Source organism: Oncorhynchus mykiss, chromosome 7, assembly GCF_013265735.2.
Source record: "Oncorhynchus mykiss isolate Arlee chromosome 7, USDA_OmykA_1.1, whole genome shotgun sequence".
NCBI lineage: Eukaryota > Metazoa > Chordata > Actinopteri > Salmoniformes > Salmonidae > Oncorhynchus > Oncorhynchus mykiss.
The window spans coordinates 1,335,106-1,357,070 of record NC_048571.1 but is presented as its reverse complement, the minus strand read 5'-3'; the positions used below and the strand labels follow the sequence as shown (position 1 = coordinate 1,357,070).

Genomic DNA, 21,965 nt, shown 5'->3' with positions numbered 1-21,965 from the left:
AGCCAATGACGACTTTTCAAAAACGCCAATTGTGTGTATTCTGGTTCCAGGAACCGATGGGTTGGACCAGAATCCAGACACATTCTGAATGGTAGTCGGCGTTACTGAGCCAGACTAAATTTTTTCCTTCCGCCACAATAACGACCGTGGGCATAGTGTTTGGCCAGAGCAAGGAGTCTGGGAAGCCACGCAAGGTTGTGTGTGTGTATACTGCCTAGAAATTAACTTCATTCACAAGACCAATTTAAACATCTAGGAAATTAAAACGACAACCAAGTTGTGAAATTCTACAAAATAGTTTATTGAAAAGTGAGAGACGGGACTATAAGAACATTTCACAATCTTATAAAGGGGAATGTGGGCTCAAAGCTTTCTGAACATGAACTAGCTCTGCTTTCACAGTTCTCACCTGCCCGAGGTAGATGTCTTTACGTAACCTGAGTTTAACTGGCGGGCATCACAACAGCCTGAGCGCCAGTCTGTTTGTGGTGTTTTGCCTACTTCATTGCTGTCAGTCAAGCCAAACATTTAGCATGACAATGAGTTGGCATAACAGCCCAAGCAGATGGACTCAAGCTACATCCAACAGTAAAGTATTGAAGTTGATTTCGACTTGAGGGGGTTAAGATACCCCCTCCCCCCCAACTGTGGCTTGGACCCATCTTCACGTTTAACTTCAGGGGCTGTGCTCTGAATTACATCCTTATGACTTCACAAGAAAACAAGACAATGTACGCTGGTGATATCTGAGGTTTCTAGGTCGATGACAGGGTGATCGGGCCAGTAGGGGAACCTGGGTAATGTTTATTAGGGCACGCATCCGTTCACGGTTTAAATATTTTTCAGCTGGAAACAGTTTCCAGTGATTGAACCCAGTTTCCATTTGTTTTGTTGTTTGATGCCTAATGAACACAACCCTGACCTGGGGCCCAAAACCACCATCATTCTCATTACAAGAGACTGGTTACATTTCTTTCACATTGTCGGCAAGTATCTCCAATGCCAAATAAGTTCTTAGTGAACATTCGCATCGTGTTTGAATTACATACGTTTCGTTTGTATAAAAAAAAATAGCAAATCACATGTTTTTCCAGTATAAAGTACAATATGAAAAGACACCTTATAAATCCATGTATTTTTGCTTCCAGAAATAAAAACCAATTTGTCTATAAACAAGACATAAGGAATAGAAAGAAGCCTATTTGGAGCCCAAGAAACATCACGTCCCATATAAATGTTCACTGGTCTGGAACACAACCAAGTTACCAAGCATACCCAGTTTCTGAAGGCCCACATTGTCTGCAGTAAAGTGCCTCACTGACTTCTCCAACCAAATGATCACACAGAAGTACAATTACATTGTGAGCCCTTAACCATTGGGTAAATTGAACCGAATGCCCCCCTTTCTCCATGTGGAGGTATCAGTTAAGGAGAGCTGGAGAACAGTTTGGCCCTTGGCGTATTGGAATGATAGCCTGGTCCCAGGTCTATTGTGCTGTTTGTCAAGTTGGACCAGACAACACACAGATCTGGGGCCAGGCTACTGGAATTACAAACCAGGAAAGCCTGTAGATACAGGAGCATCAGAACCAGGGGTCCTCCTGCAGAAACTGGGAACCTACAAATGACTGAACTGTCTGTTCACGTCTGTCAAATGTCTGTTGACTGCATGGCATCTTGGTCAAAGCTGAACGGATTGAACCCTTTAGACTCAGTCTCTCATGTTAAAAGGACAGGGATGTTCCTTTTCAAGTCCCAGGTGCTTCAGAAAGGAGACGTGACTGAAACTAAACACCAGGGCTGAGGTATTAGAAAGCCAGTAGGTTCCATCACGACAAGACAACGACTGAAACGGCCCAGACATAGAAATACAAGTCAACCAATCATGTTACATTGACTTGACTGGGAATTCCCATCCTAGTAAATCTATGGTACCTGCTCTGAGATAAACATTGTATGTTTGCAACTCTTCTACTGTACAATGCCCTGCTATTTCTGGTCCTAGACAGAGATTAGATTCAGTTAGTCACGACGATGCAACAAGGCTACTTCAATATAGCAATATGCATATGATAGAATTTAAATCCCACTACAATATCAGTTCAAAAGATATTTAATCTGAACACTGTTAAGAGTTCTAAAAGATATTTAATCTGACTACAATTCCACAGCTCCAAAATATCCAAAATATAGATTTTTCAATGGAAGAAAGCTGCACAGAGACGGGAGAAAGTATCATTTTAGTCCAACTGGAAAGCTGCTGAACAACAGCCCTGTGACTGACCACGGGAAAGCTGCTGAACAACAGCCCTGTGACTGACCACGAGAAAGCTGCTGAACAACAGCCCTGTGACTGACCACGAGAAAGCTGCTGAACAACAGCCCTGTGACTGGCCACGGGAAAGCTGCTGAACAACAGCCCTGTGACTGACCACGGGAAAGCTGCTGAACAACAGCCCTGTGACTGACCACGAGAAAGCTGCTGAACAACAGCCCTGTGACTGGCCACGGGAAAGCTGCTGAACAACAGCCCTGTGACTGACCACGAGAAAGCTGCTGAACAACAGCCCTGTGACTGACCACGAGAAAGCTGCTGAACAACAGCCCTGTGACTGACCACGAGAAAGCTGCTGAACAACAGCCCTGTGACTGACCACGAGAAAGCTCCTGAACAACAGCCCTGTGACTGACCACGAGAAAGCTGCTGAACAACAGCCCTGTGACTGGCCACGAGAAAGCTGCTGAACAACAGCCCTGTGACTGGCCACGAGAAAGCTGCTGAACAACAGCCCTGTGACTGACCACGAGAAAGCTGCTGAACAACAGCCCTGTGACTGGCCACGAGAAAGCTGCTGAACAACAGCCCTGTGACTGACCACGAGAAAGCTCCTGAACAACAGCCCTGTGACTGACCACGAGAAAGCTGCTGAACAACAGCCCTGTGACTGACCACGAGAAAGCTGCTGAACAACAGCCCTGTGACTGACCACGAGAAAGCTGCTGAACAACAGCCCTGTGACTGACCACGAGAAAGCTGCTGAACAACAGCCCTGTGACTGACCACGAGAAAGCTGCTGAACAACAGCCCTGTGACTGGCCAACAGAATGAAGACAATCATCTAAGAAAATACAAATGTGGTAGAAAAGGGGGGAGCCTTGTGCTCACCACAAAGCCCAGTTTTACAATGTACAGTCAGGGCAAAAAGTATTATATTCATTGGTAATAATGCAGTCATTTTAATCTTAATTATAAACTTTAACACACAAAACAAGATATACTGTATTCAAATACACCCCCCAAAAGGCAGAGGGGGTTAGTGGCTCAGTTGTCAAGTTGCTCTGTGGTGGAGAACTCTAGCTCCAGTTCAGGGGTAGTAAGGGGCTGCGTCTCTTCCCCCCTCCCAGGCGGAGACATCTCATCCTGGGTAGACTCCTGGCTGGGCTGGGGGTCTGGAGGTCCCGTCCCCTCCTCTCCCAGTTTGGTGGTGAGGTCGTCCCTCTCCTTCTGCAAAGCCCGGCACAGTTTCTCCAGGCACTCCAGCTTCCCATGCAGGCCCTTGTAATGTTTGTCCCGCAGTGTCTTCTGGAGAGGACAAACAGCCAACGACATTCAACATCAGATATTCTACAATTAGGTGACATCATTCATTGAGATACTTTGTGAAATGTTACAGTACAAAATATTCTTAAACGTCTACTGCTATTAGTAAATGATAAAGTAAGACGGCCCGCTGGGAGAGTTTCTCATCTCACCTCCTCAGCCATCTGTAGCAGAGCCTGGTTGTTGGTCTCCCACTTCGTTCTCCACAGAGTCGTCTCCTTCTCCAGCTTCTTGATCTTCTTGGTCATCTGGAGAACAGAAAAAAGATCAGAGCTACAGAGAGGTCTGTCGACAGACCTAAACCCTCCCAGCTAGAGAGAGGTCTGTCGACAGACCTAAACCCTCCCAGCTAGAGAGAGGTCTGTCGACAGACCTAAACCCTCCCAGCTAGAGAGAGGTCTGTCGACAGACCTAAACCCTCCCAGCTAGAGAGAGGTCTGTCGACAGACCTAAACCCTCCCAGCTAGAGAGAGGTCTGTCGACAGACCTAAACCCTCCCAGCTAGAGAGAGGTCTGTCGACAGACCTAAACCCTCCCAGCTAGAGAGAGGTCTGTCGACAGACCTAAACCCTCCCAGCTAGAGAGAGGTCTACAGACCTAAACCCTCCCAGCTATATACCAAAGAAAGTGTTTGGTGTTAAATGTTCAGTTCCAAACCTTCTCCATCTCCTGTCTGAAGGTAGTGAACACCTCGTTGCTTTTCGCCAGAGTGGTCTGGAATTCCTCAAACTTGTCCATGTACAAAGAGAGCTACAAATCACAAAACACATGAACACAGTCACCCTGCAAATATATACACATGAACACACTGCAAATATATACACATGAACAGTCACCCTGCAAATATATACACATGTACACACAGTCACCCTGCAAATATATACACATGTACACACAGTCACCCTGCAAATATATACACATGTACACAGTCACCCTGCAAATATATACACATGAACACAGTCACCCTGCAAATATATACACATGTACACAGTCACCCTGCAAATATATACACATGAACACAGTCACCCTGCAAATATATACACATGTACACACAGTCACCCTGCAAATATATACACATGTACACAGTCACCCTGCAAATATATACACATGTACACACAGTCACCCTGCAAATATATACACATGTACACACAGTCACCCTGCAAATATATACACATGTACACACAGTCACCCTGCAAATATATACACATGTACACACAGTCACCCTGCAAATATATACACATGTACACAGTCACCCTGCAAATATATACACATGTACACACAGTCACCCTGCAAATATATACACATGTACACACAGTCACCCTGCAAATATATACACATGAACACAGTCACCCTGAAAATATATACACATGAACACAGTCACCCTGCAAATATATACACATGTACACACAGTCACCCTGCAAATATATACACATGTACACACAGTCACCCTGCAAATATATACACATGTACACACAGTCACCCTGCAAATATATACACATGTACACACAGTCACCCTGCAAATATATACACATGTACACACAGTCACCCTGCAAATATATACACATGTACACACAGTCACCCTGCAAATATATACACATGTACACACAGTCACCCTGCAAATATATACACATGTACACACAGTCACCCTGCAAATATATACACATGAACACAGTCACCCTGCAAATATATACACATGAACACAGTCACCATGCAAATATATACACATGAACACAGTTCCCTGCAAATATATACACATGTACACAGTCACCCTGCAAATATATACACATGTACACAGTCACCCTGCAAATATATACACATGTACACACAGTCACCCTGCAAATATATACACATGTACACACAGTCACCCTGCAAATATATACACATGTACACACAGTCACCCTGCAAATATATACACATGTACACACAGTCACCCTGCAAATATATACACATGTACACAGTCACCCTGCAAATATATACACATGAACACAGTCACCCTGCAAATATATACACATGAACACAGTCACCCTGCAAATATACACACATGTACACAGTCACCCTGCAAATATATACACATGTACACAGTCACCCTGCAAATATATACACATGTACACAGTCACCCTGCAAATATATACACATGTACACAGTCACCCTGCAAATATATACACATGTACACAGTCACCCTGCAAATATATACACATGTACACACAGTCACCCTGCAAATATATACACATGTACACACAGTCACCCTGCAAATATATACACATGAACACAGTCACCCTGCAAATATATACACATGTACACAGTCACCCTGCAAATATATACACATGAACACAGTCACCCTGCAAATATATACACATGTACACACAGTCACCCTGCAAATATATACACATGAACACAGTCACCCTGCAAATATATACACATGTACACACAGTCACCCTGCAAATATATACACATGAACACACAGTCACCCTGCAAATATATACACATGTACACACAGTCACCCTGCAAATATATACACATGAACACAGTCACCCTGCAAATATATACACATGTACACACAGTCACCCTGCAAATATATACACATGAACACAGTCACCCTGCAAATATATACACATGTACACACAGTCACCCTGCAAATATATACACATGAACACAGTTACCCTGCAAATATATACACATGAACACAGTCACCCTGCAAATATATACACATGAACACAGTTACCCTGCAAATATATACACATTAACATAAAGTCAACCTTATATATATATATATATATATACACACATACATACATACATACATACATACATACATACACACACATACATATATACATATACAGTGCCTTGCGAAAGTATTCGGCCCCCTTGAACTTTGCGACCTTTTGCCACATTTCAGGCTTCAAACATAAAGATATAAAACTGTATTTTTTTGTGAAGAATCAACAACAAGTGGGACACAATCATGAAGTGGAACGACATTTATTGGATATTTCAAACTTTTTTAACAAATCAAAAACTGAAAAATTGGGCGTGCAAAATTATTCAGCCCCCTTAAGTTAATACTTTGTAGCGCCACCTTTTGCTGCGATTACAGCTGTAAGTCGCTTGGGGTATGTCTCTATCAGTTTTGCACATCGAGAGACTGAAATTTTTTCCCATTCCTCCTTGCAAAACAGCTCGAGCTCAGTGAGGTTGGATGGAGAGCATTTGTGAACAGCAGTTTTCAGTTCTTTCCACAGATTCTTGATTGGATTCAGGTCTGGACTTTGACTTGGCCATTCTAACACCTGGATATGTTTATTTTTGAACCATTCCATTGTAGATTTTGCTTTATGTTTTGGATCATTGTCTTGTTGGAAGACAAATCTCCGTCCCAGTCTCAGGTCTTTTGCAGACTCCATCAGGTTTTCCTCCAGAATGGTCCTGTATTTGGCTCCATCCATCTTCCCATCAATTTTAACAATTTTCCCTGTCCCTGCTGAAGAAAAGCAGGCCCAAACCATGATGCTGCCACCACCATGTTTGACAGTGGGGATGGTGCGTTCAGGGTGATGAGCTGTGTTGCTTTTACGCCAAACATAACGTTTTGCATTGTTGCCAAAAAGTTCAATTTTGGTTTCATCTGACCAGAGCACCTTCTTCCACATGTTTGGTGTGTCTCCCAGGTGGCTTGTGGCAAACTTTAAACAACACTTTTTATGGATATCTTTAAGAAATGGCTTTCTTCTTGCCACTCTTCCATAAAGGCCAGATTTGTGCAATATACGACTGATTGTTGTCCTATGGACAGAGTCTCCCACCTCAGCTGTAGATCTCTGCAGTTCATCCAGAGTGATCATGGGCCTCTTGGCTGCATCTCTGATCAGTCTTCTCCTTGTATGAGCTGAAAGTTTAGAGGGACGGCCAGGTCTTGGTAGATTTGCAGTGGTCTGATACTCCTTCCATTTCAATATTATCGCTTGCACAGTACTCCTTGGGATGTTTAAAGCTTGGGAAATCTTTTTGTATCCAAATCCGGCTTTAAACTTCTTCACAACAGTATCTCGGACCTGCCTGGTGTGTTCCTTGTTCTTCATGATGCTCTCTGCGCTTTTGACGGACCTCTGAGACTATCACAGTGCAGGTGCATTTATACGGAGACTTGATTACACACAGGTGGATTGTATTTATCATCATTAGTCATTTAGGTCAACATTGGATCATTCAGAGATCCTCACTGAACTTCTGGAGAGAGTTTGCTGCACTGAAAGTAAAGGGGCTGAATAATTTTAAACGCCCAGTTTTTCAGTTTTTGATTTGTTAAAAAAGTTTGAAATATCCAATAAATGTCGTTCCACTTCATGATTGTGTCCCACTTGTTGTTGATTCTTCACAAAAAAATACAGTTTTATATCTTTATGTTTGAAGCCTGAAATGTGGCAAAAGGTCGCAAAGTTCAAGGGGGCCGGATACTTTCGCAAGGCACTGTATACATACATACATACATACATACATACATACATACATACATACATACATACATACATACATACATACATACATACACACACATACTGCTCAAAAAAATAAAGGGAACACTAAAATAACACATCCTAGATCTGAATGAATGAAATATTCTTATTAAATACTTTTTCTTTACATAGTTGAATGTGCTGACAACAAAATCACACAAAAATGATCAATGGAAATCAAATTTATCAACCCATGGAGGTCTGGATTTGGAGTCACACTCAAAATTAAAGTGGAAAACCACACTACAGGCTGATCCAACTTTGATGTAATGTCCTTAAAACAAGTCAAAATGAGGCTCAGTAGTGTGTGTGGCCTCCACGTGCCTGTATGACCTCCCTACAAAGCCTGGGCATGCTCCTGATGAGGTGGTGGATGGTCTCCTGAGGGATCTCCTCCCAGACCTGGACTAAAGCATCCGCCAATTCCTGGACAGTCTGTGGTGCAACATGGCGTTGGTGGATGGAGCGAGACATGATGTCCCAGATGTGCTCAATTGGATTCAGGTCTGGGGAACGGGCGGGCCAGTCCATAGCGTCAATGCCTTCCTCTTGCAGGAACTGCTGACACACTCCAGCCACATTGTCTTGAATTAGGAGGAACCCAGGGCCACCGCACCAGCATATGGTCTCACAAGGGGTCTGAGGATCTCATTTCGGTACCCAATGGCAGTCAGGCTAACTCTGGCGAGCACATGGAGGGCTGTGCGGCCCCCCAAAGAAATGCCACCCCACACCATATATATATATATATATATATACACATTAATGTACAGTTACCATCCATATACAGTTGAAGTCCGAAGTTTACATAAACTTAGGTTGGAGTCATTAAAACTCGTTTTTCAACCACTCCCCAAATGTCTCGTCAACAAACTATCGTTTTGGCAAGTCGGTTACGACATCTACTTTGTGCATGACAAGTAATTTTTTCCAACAATTGTTTACAGACAGATTATTTCACTGTATCACAATTCCAGTGGGTCAGAAGTTTACATACACTAAGTTGACTGTGCCTTTAAACATCTTGGAAAATTCCAGAAAATTATGTCATGGCTTTAGAAGCTTCTGATAGGCTAATTTACATTATTTGAGTCAATTGGGGGTGTACCTGTGGATGTATTTCAAGGCCTACCTTCAAACTCAGTGCCTCTTTGCTTGACATCATGTGACAATCTAAAGATATCAGCCAAGACCTCAGAAAAGAAATTGTGGACCTCCACAAGTCTGGTTCTTCCTTGGGAACAATTTCCAAACGCCTGAAGGTACCACGTTCATCTGTACAAAAAATAGTACGCAAGTATAAACACCATGGGACCACGCAGCCGTCATACTGCTCAGGAAGGAGACGTGTTCTGTCTCCTAGAGATGAACTAACTTTGGTGCGAAAAGTGCAAATCAATTCCAGAACAACAGCAAAGGACCTTGTGAAGATGCTGGAGGAAACAGGTACAAAAGTATCTACATCCACAGTAAAACGAGTCCTATATCGACATAACCTGAAAGGCCAGTCAGCAAGAAAGAAGCCACTGCTCCAAAACCGCCATAAAAAGCCAGACTACAGTTTGCAACTGCACATAGGGACAGAGATCATACTTTTTGGAGAAATGTCCCCTGGTCTGACGAAACAAAAATATAACTGTTTGCCATAATGACCATTGTTATGTTTGGAGGAAAAAGGGGAGGCTTGCAAGCCGAAGAACACCATCCCAACCGTGAAGCATGGGGGTGGCAGTATCATGTTGTTGGGGTGCTTTGCTGCAGGAGGGACTGGTGCATTTCACAAAATAAACAGAATCATGGAGGGAAAATGATGTGGTTGCAAATGGGTCTTCCAAATTGACAATGACCCCAAGCATGCTTCCAAAGTTGTGTCAAAATAGCTTAAAGACAACAAAGTCAAGGTATTGGAGTGGCCATCACAAAGCCCTGGCCTCAATCCCATAGACAATTTGTGGGCAGAACTGAAAAAGCGTGTGCGAGCAAGGAGGCCTACAAACCTGACTCAGTTACACCAGTTCTGTCAAGAGGAACGGGCCAAAATTCACCCAATTTATTGTGGGAAGCTTGTGGAAGGCTACCCAAAACATTTTTCCCAAGTTAAAACCAGTTGCACTTAGCCATCCCGGATCCGGGATCGTGAATACAGCCTGAAGCTCATTACCATAACGCAACGTTAACTATTCATGAAAATCGCAAATGAAATGAAATAAATATGCTAGCTCTCAAGCTTAGCCTTTTGTTAACAACACTGTCATCTCAGATCTTCAAAATATGCTTCTCAACCATAGGAAAACAATAATTTGTGTAACAGTAGCTAGCTAGCGTAGCATTTAGCGTTAGCATTAGCATTCAGCAGGCAACATTTTCACAAAAACCAGAAAAGCATTCAAATAAAATCATTTACCTTTGAAGAACTTCAGATGTTTTTAATGAAGAGACTCTGTTAGATAGCAAATGTTCAGTTTTTCCTGAAAGATTATTTGTTTAGGAGAAATCGCTCTGTTTGGTGCGTGACGTTTGGCAACCAAAAAAACTCGAAAATCCAGTCATCAAAACGCCAAACTTTTTTCCAAATTAACTCCATAATATTGACTGAAACATGGCAAACGTTGTTTAGAACCAATCCTCAAGGTGTTTTTTTACATATCTCTTCGATGATATATCGTTAGTGGAAGTGTGCTTTCTGTCCTGAATCCCAGGAGAAAATGCCCGCAACTGAAGATTACGCACCAATTTAGACAAAGGACACCGGGCGGACCCCTGGAAAATGTAGTCTCTTATGGCCAATCTTCCAATGATATGCCTACAAATACGTCACAATGCTGCAGACATCTTGAAGAAACGACAGAAAGCGCAGGCTCGTTCCTGGTGCATTCACAGCCATATAAGGAGACATTGGAAAACAGAGCTTCAGAAATTCTGCTCATTTCCTGTTTGAAGTTTCATCTTGGTTTCGCCTGTAGCATGAGTTCTGTGGCACTCACAGATAATATCTTTGCAGTTTTGGAAACGTTAGACTGTTTTCTTTCCAAAGCTGTCAATTATATGCATAGTCGAGCATCTTTTCGTGACATAATATTGCGCATAAAACGGGCACGTTTTTTTATCCAATAATGAAATAGCGCCCCTATAGACTCAACAGGTTAAACAATTTTAAGGCAATGCTACCAAATACTAATTTAGTGTATGTAAACTTCTGACCCACTGGGAATGTGATGAAAGAAATGAAAACTATTACTACTATTATTCTGACATTCCACATTCTTAAAATAAAGTGGTGATCCTAACTGACCTAAAACAGGGAATTTATACCTGGATTAAATGTCAGGAATTGTAAAAAACTGAGTTTAAATGTAGTTGGCTAAGGTGCATGTAAACTTCCGACTTAACTGTATATACACATACAGTCACCCTCCATATAAACACACATTCACATACAGTCACCCTCCATATAAACACACATTCACATACAGTCACCCTCCATATAAACACACATTCACATACAGTCACCCTCCATATAAACACATTCATATACAGTCACCCTCCATATAAACACATTCATATACAGTCACCCTCCATATAAACACATTCATATACAGTCACCCTCCATATAAACACATTCATATACAGTCACCCTCCATATAAACACATTCACACACAGTCACCCTCCGTATAAAACACATTCACATACAGTCACCCTCCATATAAACACAGTCACATACAGTCACCCTCCGTATAAACACATTCACATACAGTCCCCCTCCATATAAACACAGTCATATACAGTCCCCCTCCATATAAACTGACTGCCAGAACAGGGAAGGAAAAGGCAGCTAGTTACCTGCTGTTTGAGCTGCGTCTCCTGTTCCTTCAACAGCTCACATTCATGTCTCCACTCTGTGGCGTCTTTCAGGAGCTGAACAGGAGACGGGAAATGGTCACAACTTCTGACAAACAGACAACCGATACAATCAATGAGTCAACGCAAACAGACAACCGATAAAATCAATGAGTCAACGCAAACAGACAACCGATACAATCAATGAGTCAACGCAAACAGACAACCGATAAAATCAATGAGTCAACGCAAACAGACAACGGTCACTCACGTCCAGTTATTAGAGAGAAACACAGTGTCCTGGGTTGTGTTCATTGGGCACCTGGACCTCATTTTAAGTTGCAATTGAAGAACATTTCCAGTTGTGTTCCCCAATGGAACACAACCCTCCAGTTATTTGTAGCTAGCTAGAGCATCATCATAACAACCCACGGCAGTGGGACTCACAAAGTCTCTCTCTCTCTGCTGCTTCCCCTCCAACTCTCTCATCAGCTCAGCTGTCCTCTGGAGCTTGGCATCCACCAACTGCTGCTGCTTCTCCTTGTGCTTGAACACCTTGTCAATGTGCTGGGGACACAGACAGACAGACAGAACACCTTGTCAATGTGCTGGGGACAGACAGACAGACAGAACACCTTGTCAATGTGCTGGGGACACAGACAGACAGACAGAACACCTTGTCAATGTGCTGGGGACACAGACAGACAGACAGAACACCTTGTCAATGTGCTGGGGACACAGACAGACAGAACACCTTGTCAATGTGCTGGGGACGGACAGACAGACAGACAGAACACCTTGTCAATGTGCTGGGGACACAGACAGACAGACAGAACACCTTGTCAATGTGCTGGGGACACAGACAGACAGACAGAACACCTTGTCAATGTGCTGGGGACACAGACAGACAGAACACCTTGTCAATGTGCTGGGGACACAGACAGACAGACAGAACACCTTGTCAATGTGCTGGGGACGGACAGACAGACAGAACACCTTGTTAATGTGCTGGGGACACAGACAGACAGACAGAACACCTTGTCAATGTGCTGGGGACAGACAGACAGACAGAACACCTTGTCAATGTGCTGGGGACACAGACAGACAGACAGAACACCTTGTCAATGTGCTGGGGACACAGACAGACAGACAGAACACCTTGTCAATGTGCTGGGGACACAGACAGACAGACAGAACACCTTGTCAATGTGCTGGGGACACAGACAGACAGACAGAACACCTTGTCAATGTGCTGGGGACACAGACAGACAGACAGAACACCTTGTCAATGTGCTGGGGACGGACAGACAGACAGAACACCTTGTCAATGTGCTGGGGACACAGACAGACAGAACACCTTGTCAATGTGCTGGGGACAGACAGACAGACAGGACACCTTGTCAATGTGCTGGGGACAGACAGACAGACAGGACACCTTGTCAATGTGCTGGGGACAGACAGACAGACAGACAGAACACCTTGTCAATGTGCTGGGGACACAGACAGACAGACAGAACACCTTGTTAATGTGCTGGGGACACAGACAGACAGACAGAACACCTTGTCAATGTGCTGGGGACACAGACAGACAGAACACCTTGTCAATGTGCTGGGGACACAGACAGACAGACAGAACACCTTGTCAATGTGCTGGGGACACAGACAGACAGAACACCATGTCAATGTGCTGGGGACACAGACAGACAGACAGACAGACAGAACACCATGTCAATGTGCTGGGGACAGACAGACAGAACACCATGTCAATGTGCTGGGGACAGACAGACAGACAGAACACCTTGTTAATGTGCTGGGGACACAGACAGACAGAACACCTTGTCAATGTGCTGGGGACACAGACAGACAGACAGAACACCTTGTTAATGTGCTGGGGACACAGACAGACAGAACACCTTGTCAATGTGCTGGGGACACAGACAGACAGGCAGAACACCTTGTCAATGTGCTGGGGACACAGACAGACAGACAGAACACCTTGTCAATGTGCTGGGGACAGACAGACAGACAGAACACCTTGTCAATGTGCTGGGGACACAGACAGACAGAACACCATGTCAATGTGCTGGGGACGGACAGACAGACAGACAGAACACCTTGTCAATGTGCTGGGGACACAGACAGACAGAACACCTTGTCAATGTGCTGGGGACACAGACAGACAGACAGAACACCTTGTCAATGTGCTGGGGACACAGACAGACAGACAGAACACCTTGTCAATGTGCTGGGGACAGACAGACAGACAGACAGAACACCTTGTCAATGTGCTGGGGACACAGACAGACAGAACACCTTGTCAATGTGCTGGGGACACAGACAGACAGACAGACAGACAGAACACCTTGTCAATGTGCTGGGGACACAGACAGACAGACAGAACACCTTGTCAATGTGCTGGGGACACAGACAGACAGACAGACAGAACACCTTGTCAATGTGCTGGGGACACAGACAGACAGACAGAACACCTTGTCAATGTGCTGGGGACACAGACAGACAGAACACCTTGTCAATGTGCTGGGGACACAGACAGACAGACAGACAGACAGAACACCTTGTCAATGTGCTGGGGACACAGACAGACAGACAGAACACCTTGTCAATGTGCTGGGGACAGACAGACAGACAGACAGAACACCTTGTCAATGTGCTGGGGACACAGACAGACAGACAGAACACCTTGTCAATGTGCTGGGGACAGACAGACAGACAGAACACCTTGTCAATGTGCTGGGGACACAGACAGACAGACAGACAGACAGAACACCTTGTTAATGTGCTGGGGACACAGACAGACAGACAGAACACCTTGTCAATGTGCTGGGGACAGACAGAAAGGACACCTTGTCAATGTGCTGGGGACAGACAGAAAGGACACCTTGTCAATGTGCTGGGGACAGACAGAAAGGACACCTTGTCAATGTGCTGGGGACAGACATAACACCATGTCAATGTGCTGGGGACAGACAGAACACCATGTCAATGTGCTGGGGACAGACAGAACACCATGTCAATGTGCTGGGGACAGACAGACAGAACACCATGTCAATGTGCTGGGGACAGACAGGAAACCATGTCAATGTGCTGGGGACAGACAGAAAGGACACCTTGTCAATGTACTGGGGACAGACAGAAAGAACACCGTGTCAATGTGCTGGGGACAGACAGAAAGGACACCGTGTCAATGTGCTGGGGACAGACAGACAGGACACCATGTCAATGTGCTGGGGACAGACAGGACACCTTGTCAATGTGCTGGGACAGAAAGGACACCTTGTCAATGTGCTGGGGACAGATAGAAAGGACACCTTGTCAATGTGCTGGGGACAGACAGGACACCGTGTCAATGTGCTGGGGACAGACAGAAAGGACACCCTGTCAATGTGCTGGGACAGACAGAAAGGACACCTTGTCAATGTGCTGGGACAGACAGAAAGGACACCTTGTCAATGTGCTGGGACAGACAGAAAGGACACCTTGTCAATGTGCTGGGGACAGACAGACAGAACACCTTGTCAATGTGCTGGGGACAGACAGGACACCTTGTCAATGTGCTGGGGACAGACAGGACACCATGTCAATGTGCTGGGGACAGACAGGACACCTTGTCAATGTGCTGGGACAGACAGACAGAACACCTTGTCAATGTGCTGGGGACAGACAGGACACCATGTCAATGTGCTGGGGAAAGACAGGACACCCTGTCAATGTGCTGGGGACAGACAGGACACCTTGTCAATGTGCTGGGGACAGACAGGACACCGTGTCAATGTGCTGGGGACAGACAGGACACCGTGTCAATGTGCTGGGGACAGACAGGACACCGTGTCAATGTGCTGGGGACAGACAGGACACCGTGTCAATGTGCTGGGGACAGACAGGACACCGTGTCAATGTGCTGGGGACAGACAGGACACCGTGTCAATGTGCTGGGGACAGACAGGACACCGTGTCAATGTGCTGGGGACAGACAGGACACCGTGTCAATGTGCTGGGGACAGACAGGACACCGTGTCAATGTGCTGGGGACAGACAGGACACCGTGTCAATGTGCTGGGGACAGACAGAACACCATGTCAATGTGCTGGGGACAGACAGGACACCGTGTCAATGTGCTGGGGACAGACAGGACACCGTGTCAATGTGCTGGGGACAGACAGGACACCGTGTCAATGTGCTGGGGACAGACAGAACACCATGTCAATGTGCTGGGGACAGACAGGACACCGTGTCAATGTGCTGGGGACAGACAGGACACCTTGTCAATGTGCTGGGGACAGACAGACAGACAGGACACCATGTAAATGTGCTAGGGACAGACAGGACACCTTGTCAATGTGCTGGGGACAGACAGGACACCTTGTCAATGTGCTGGGGACAGACAGGACACCGTGTCAATGTGCTGGGGACAGACAGGACACCGTGTCAATGTGCTGGGGACAGACAGGACACCGTGTCAATGTGCTGGGGACAGACAGGACACCGTGTCAATGTGCTGGGGACAGACAGGACACCTTGTCAATGTGCTGGGGACAGACAGGACACCTTGTCAATGTGCTGGGGACAGACAGACAGGACACCTTGTCAATGTGCTGGGGACAGACAGAACACCTTGTCAATGTGCTGGGGACAGACAGACAGGACACCTTGTCAATGTGCTGGGGACGGACAGAACACCATGTCAATGTGCTGGGACAGACAGGACACCATGTCAATGTGCTGGGGACAGACAGGACACCATGTCAATGTGCTGGGGACAGACAGACAGGACACCTTGTCAATGTGCTGGGGACAGACAGACAGGACACCTTGTCAATGTGCTGGGGACGGACAGAACACCATGTCAATGTGCTGGGGACAGACAGGACACCATGTCAATGTGCTGGGGACAGACAGGACACCTTGTCAATGTGCTGGGGACAGACAGACAGGACACCTTGTCAATGTGCTGGGGACAGACAGACAGGACACCTTGTCAATGTGCTGGGGACAGAGACAGGACACCTTGTCAATGTGCTGGGGACAGAAAGAACACCTTGTCAATGTGCTGGGGACAGACAGAACACCATGTCAATGTGCTGGGACAGACAGGACACCATGTCAATGTGCTGGGGACAGACAGAACACCTTGTCAATGTGCTGGGGACAGACAGGACACCATGTCAATGTGCTGGGGACAGACAGACAGGACACCATGTAAATGTGCTGGGGACAGACAGGACACCTTGTCAATGTGCTGGGGACAGACAGAACACCTTGTGAATGTGCTGGGGACAGACAGAACACCTTGTGAATGTGCTGGGACAGACAGGACACCATGTCAATGTGCTGGGGACAGACAGGACACCTTGTCAATGTGCTGGGGACAGACAGGACACCTTGTCAATGTGCTGGGGACAGACAGGACACCTTGTCAATGTGCTGGGGACAGACAGAACACCTTGTGAATGTGCTGGGGACAGACAGGACACCATGTCAATGTGCTGGGACAGACAGGACACCATGTCAATGTGCTGGGGACAGACAGGACACCATGTCAATGTGCTGGGGACAGACAGGACACCATGTCAATGTGCTGGGGACAGACAGAACACCATGTCAATGTGCTGGGGACAGACAGACAGGACACCATGTCAATGTGCTGGGGACAGACAGACAGACAGGACACCATGTCAATGTGCTGGGGACAGACAGACAGACAGGACACCATGTCAATGTGCTGGGGACAGACAGGACACCATGTCAATGTGCTGGGGACAGACAGGACACCATGTCAATGTGCTGGGGACAGACAGGACAGACCAGAGATAAAGCTAGATGGAACTTCCTCCATGCGTCAGATTTCCAGAGGCTCTTAAATGCTGAAAAATACACCTAGTAAAAAAGATTCATCGGGGCAATTCCAAACTAAATCCCACTAAAAGTAATCGTCTCATCAAAGCACCAATCAGACTGCTCCTACACGTTATAGGTCGGCCATAGGCACCTGACTAGAGACAGAAGGGGTAGAGAGAGAACGAGGGGGAGAGAGAGACAGAAGGGGTAGAGAGAGAACGAGGGGGAGAGAGAGACAGAAGGGGTAGAGAGAGAACGAGGGGGAGAGAGAGACAGAAGGGGTAGAGAGAGAGAACGAGGGGTAGAGAGAGACAGAAGGGGTAGAGAGAGAGAACGAGGGGGAGAGAGAGACAGAAGGGGTAGAGAGAGAGAACGAGGGGGAGAGAGAGACAGAAGGGGTAGAGAGAGAGAACGAGGGGGAGAGAGAGACAGAAGGGGGAGAGAGAGAACGAGGGGGAGAGAGAACGAGGGGGAGAGAGAGACAGAAGGGGTAGAGAGAGAACGAGGGGGAGAGAGAGACAGAAGGGGTAGAGAGAGAACGAGGGGGAGAGAGAGAGAAGGGGTAGAGAGAGAACGAGGGGGAGAGAGAGACAGAAGGGGTAGAGAGAGAACGAGGGGGGGAGAGAGAGAGAACGAGGGGGAGAGAGAGAACGAGGGGGAGAGAGAGACAGAAGGGGTAGAGAGAGAGAACGAGGGGGAGAGAGAGACAGAAGGGGTAGAGAGAGAGAACGAGGGGGAGAGAGAGACAGAAGGGGTAGAGAGAGAGAACGAGGGGGAGAGAGAGACAGAAGGGGTAGAGAGAGAGAACGAGGGGGAGAGAGAGAGAGAACGAGGGGGAGAGAGAGAGAGAACGAGGGGGAGAGAGAGAGAGAACGAGGGGGAGAGAGAGAGAGAACGAGGGGGAGAGAGAGAGAGAACGAGGGGGAGAGAGAGAGAGAACGAGGGGGAGAGAGAGAGAGAACGAGGGGGAGAGAGAGAGAGAACGAGGGGGAGAGAGAGAGAGAACGAGGGGGAGAGAGAGAGAGAACGAGGGGGAGAGAGAGAGAGAACGAGGGGAGAGAGAGAGAGAACGAGGGGGAGAGAGAGAGAGAACGAGGGGGAGAGAGAGAGAGAACGAGGGGGAGAGAGAGAGAACGAGGGGGAGAGAGAGAGAACGAGGGGGAGAGAGAGAGAACGAGGGGGAGAGAGAGAGAACGAGGGGGAGAGAGAGAGAACGAGGGGGAGAGAGAGAGAGAACGAGGGGGAGAGAGAGAGAGAACGAGGGGGAGAGAGAGAGAGAACGAGGGGGAGAGAGAGAGAACGAGGGGGAGAGAGAGAGAACGAGGGGGAGAGAGAGAGAGAACGAGGGGGAGAGAGAGAGAGAACGAGGGGGAGAGAGAGAGAGAACGAGGGGGAGAGAGAGAGAGAACGAGGGGGAGAGAGAGAGAGAACGAGGGGGAGAGAGAGAGAGAACGAGGGGGAGAGAGAGAGAGAACGAGGGGGAGAGAGAGAGAACGAGGGGGAGAGAGAGAGAGAACGAGGGGGAGAGAGAGAGAGAACGAGGGGGAGAGAGAGAGAGAACGAGGGGGAGAGAGAGACAGAATGGGAGGAATAGAGAGAACGTGTGCATGTGAAAAGACAGAGTAGAAAGAGGTACGCGTCTCTCGTCCTCCTACCTCCTCCCTGAGCTCGTACTGTTTGATGAGCTTGTTGAGTTTCTGGGCCAGCTCCATGTTCTCCTGGCGCAGCTTGGAGTTGTGAGAGTTGTGCTGTTCCATCTGTACCTCGATCTGGTTCAGCGTCATCTGGAAGTGAAGGGTGGCCTCCTTCCGATGCTCCTCATACTCTCTGGACCGTTGCATGTTGTCATCCTGACATGGGATATGGCAAAACGGTAAATTTGCAAAAACAATGGTAACAGGGATGGGGTCAATTCTGTTTTCAATTCATGAATTCTATTGAAATTGAATTCATTCATAACAAGTATTTTCTATGAAGAGAATTGACTGAACTTCCGGAATTGACTGAATTTAAACCTAAATCGAACCCAACCCCTGAATACTCCCTGTATGTAAGCTCCATTCTTGTGGATTCAATTTCATTCCTCGTTTTAGTTACTGTTTTATTTGTGCTACTCTGCATCATAAGGAAATGTCCGTAAGCAAGCATTTCACTGTAAAGTCCAGTTGTATTCAGAGCATGTGATGAATACAATGTGATTTGATACAAGCATAGAGATCCTATGATTCTATATGTAGTTCAATGAGTACACAGGCTTACAGTAGCCACTAACTGACTTGCTGTGTGACAGACTCTCCTCACTACCTACCTTGAGGGTCTTATTGTGTCTCTGCAGTTCCCTACAGAGGTTCTCCAGCTTGCTGCTTGACAGACTCTCCTCACTACCTACCTTGAGGGTCTTATTGTGTCTCTGCAGTTCCCTACAGAGGCTCTCCAGCTTGCTGCGTGACAGGATGGCCTTGCTGTGTTCACTCTGCAGGTGGATCTTCTCTTTGACCATCTGGGACTGCTTCTTCTGCAGCACCTTCACCTGCTTCTGTATACTGCGGCTCTCCTCCAGCTGTCAATCAATCAATCAATCAATCAAAGCTGTCACAGGACACAAAGATGTAGTGATACTCAAAACACCATTTGAACAGGGATTCAAATGAGTCCTGGTTAGTGTTCATTAGGCATGAAATGGAAGAAAACTAACTGAATTGGTGTAATTAGAAATTCTCGTTTTGCTTTCGGTTGCAAAATAGTTTTGCCATCATGTGCACTAATAAATACAACCCGGGGTATACAATCTCAAGACACAAATAGGGATGAACATGTTTAGCTGATCAACTAGCAGTGGCCCACTGCAATTGGCCCACTGCAATTTATTAGATGAAAATAATCCCTTAAAGCAGCATAGACATGTGGAGGCTTCCAGCTCTTACCGAATCAGCATACTTCTTGCACAAAGCGGCCAGCTTCTCCTCTGGCGAGGCTAGTGTGGTCAGGGCTTGCATCAGTAAGAGAACCTCTTTTCCTGTTACAAAACAACAAGTGAAGAGATCAGCCACTTCTCTGGCAAGGCTAGTGTGGTCAGGGCTTGCATCAGTAAGATAACCTCTTTTCCTGTTACAAAACAACAAGTGAAGAGATCAACCACTTCTCCTCTGGGGAGGCTAGTGTGGTCAGGGCTTGCATCAGTAAGAGAACCTCTTTTCCTGTTACAAAACAACAAGTGAAGAGATCAACCACTTCTCCTCTGGGGAGGCTAGTGTGGTCAGGGCTTGCATCAGTAAGAGAACCTCTTTTCCTGTTACAAAACAACAAGTGAAGAGATCAACCACTTCTCCTCTGGGGAGGCTAGTGTGGTCAGGGCTTGCATCAGTAAGAGAACCTCTTTTCCTGTTACAAAAAAACAAGTGAAGAGATCAACCACTTGTCATGGTTGAAGAGGAAGGGACATTCTCAATAACTTGGCTAAAATCACCATGACAGCATGCAGTGGTTTCCATATATTACCTCACACGCGTTAGACAGGCAACGACAGTCTCGTGTTAACCTACCCAATCCCTTTGGGTCCTTGATCTTGCCACCACCGCCGCCGCCTGGGTCCAGCTCAGCATTGTTGGGGTCCAGGGGGCAGTCCTCTCTCCCTGGAGTCTCCCCTCTCACCTCCTCACTGCAGCAGCTACTGACCAGCTCAAACATCCCCAGGTGCTCCTGGCTACCTGGGCTGTCCAGCTCTGGAGGGGAGCTACTGCCAGATCCCCCCACTAGCCCCCGAGTCGCCACCTCCATTCCACAGAACCCTGCAGCCTCCATGATATTGATCCCAAACTGGAAAAGAGGAAAAGTTAACTCAGTGAAATATAGGTGGTCGTATCCACCTGACCATGTGAGTACACCTGACTATTTGAGTACACCTGACCATGTAAGCATTGATTCAATTCGTTAACAGAACCGGTTCATACTTGATCATTCACTGATCTTGACAGCGGTGTGTAACTTATTTCAATAGCCTCAACAACACTTGTAAACATTGACAGTAATGAGACAGCAAGTTAGCAACCACATGCTGTCCTCCGGACTCTAGCAAGGCACCAACTCTAGCAGGGCAAGACAGGTCCCCACCTTTAACTCTGATCTGACCAAGGGTCACTAAGTTCAGATCATTCTA

The 21,965-nt window shown here is 46.5% G+C and overlaps 1 protein-coding gene across 2 annotated transcripts; it reads right to left on the bottom strand.

Annotated features, from left to right (window-relative positions):
• Window positions 1-280: 280 nt before the first annotated feature.
• LOC110496968 (gamma-taxilin) lies at window positions 281-21,625 on the bottom strand. 2 transcript variants are annotated; one of them, XM_036982000.1, is made up of 9 exons: window positions 21,352-21,625; window positions 20,734-20,825; window positions 20,118-20,369; window positions 19,465-19,659; window positions 12,401-12,520; window positions 11,957-12,031; window positions 4,259-4,351; window positions 3,754-3,849; window positions 281-3,583 (listed from the first exon to the last, which is right to left on the bottom strand). In XM_036982000.1, the coding sequence occupies exons 1-9, from the start codon at window positions 21,608-21,610 to the stop codon at window positions 3,323-3,325; spliced, it is 1,443 nt and encodes a 480-aa protein (XP_036837895.1). In that variant the 5' UTR covers window positions 21,611-21,625; the 3' UTR covers window positions 281-3,322. The 2 variants fall into 2 exon arrangements, with proteins under 2 accessions (XP_036837895.1, XP_036837896.1); XM_036982001.1 differs by having other exon boundaries at window positions 20,199-20,369.
• Window positions 21,626-21,965: the final 340 nt, after the last annotated feature.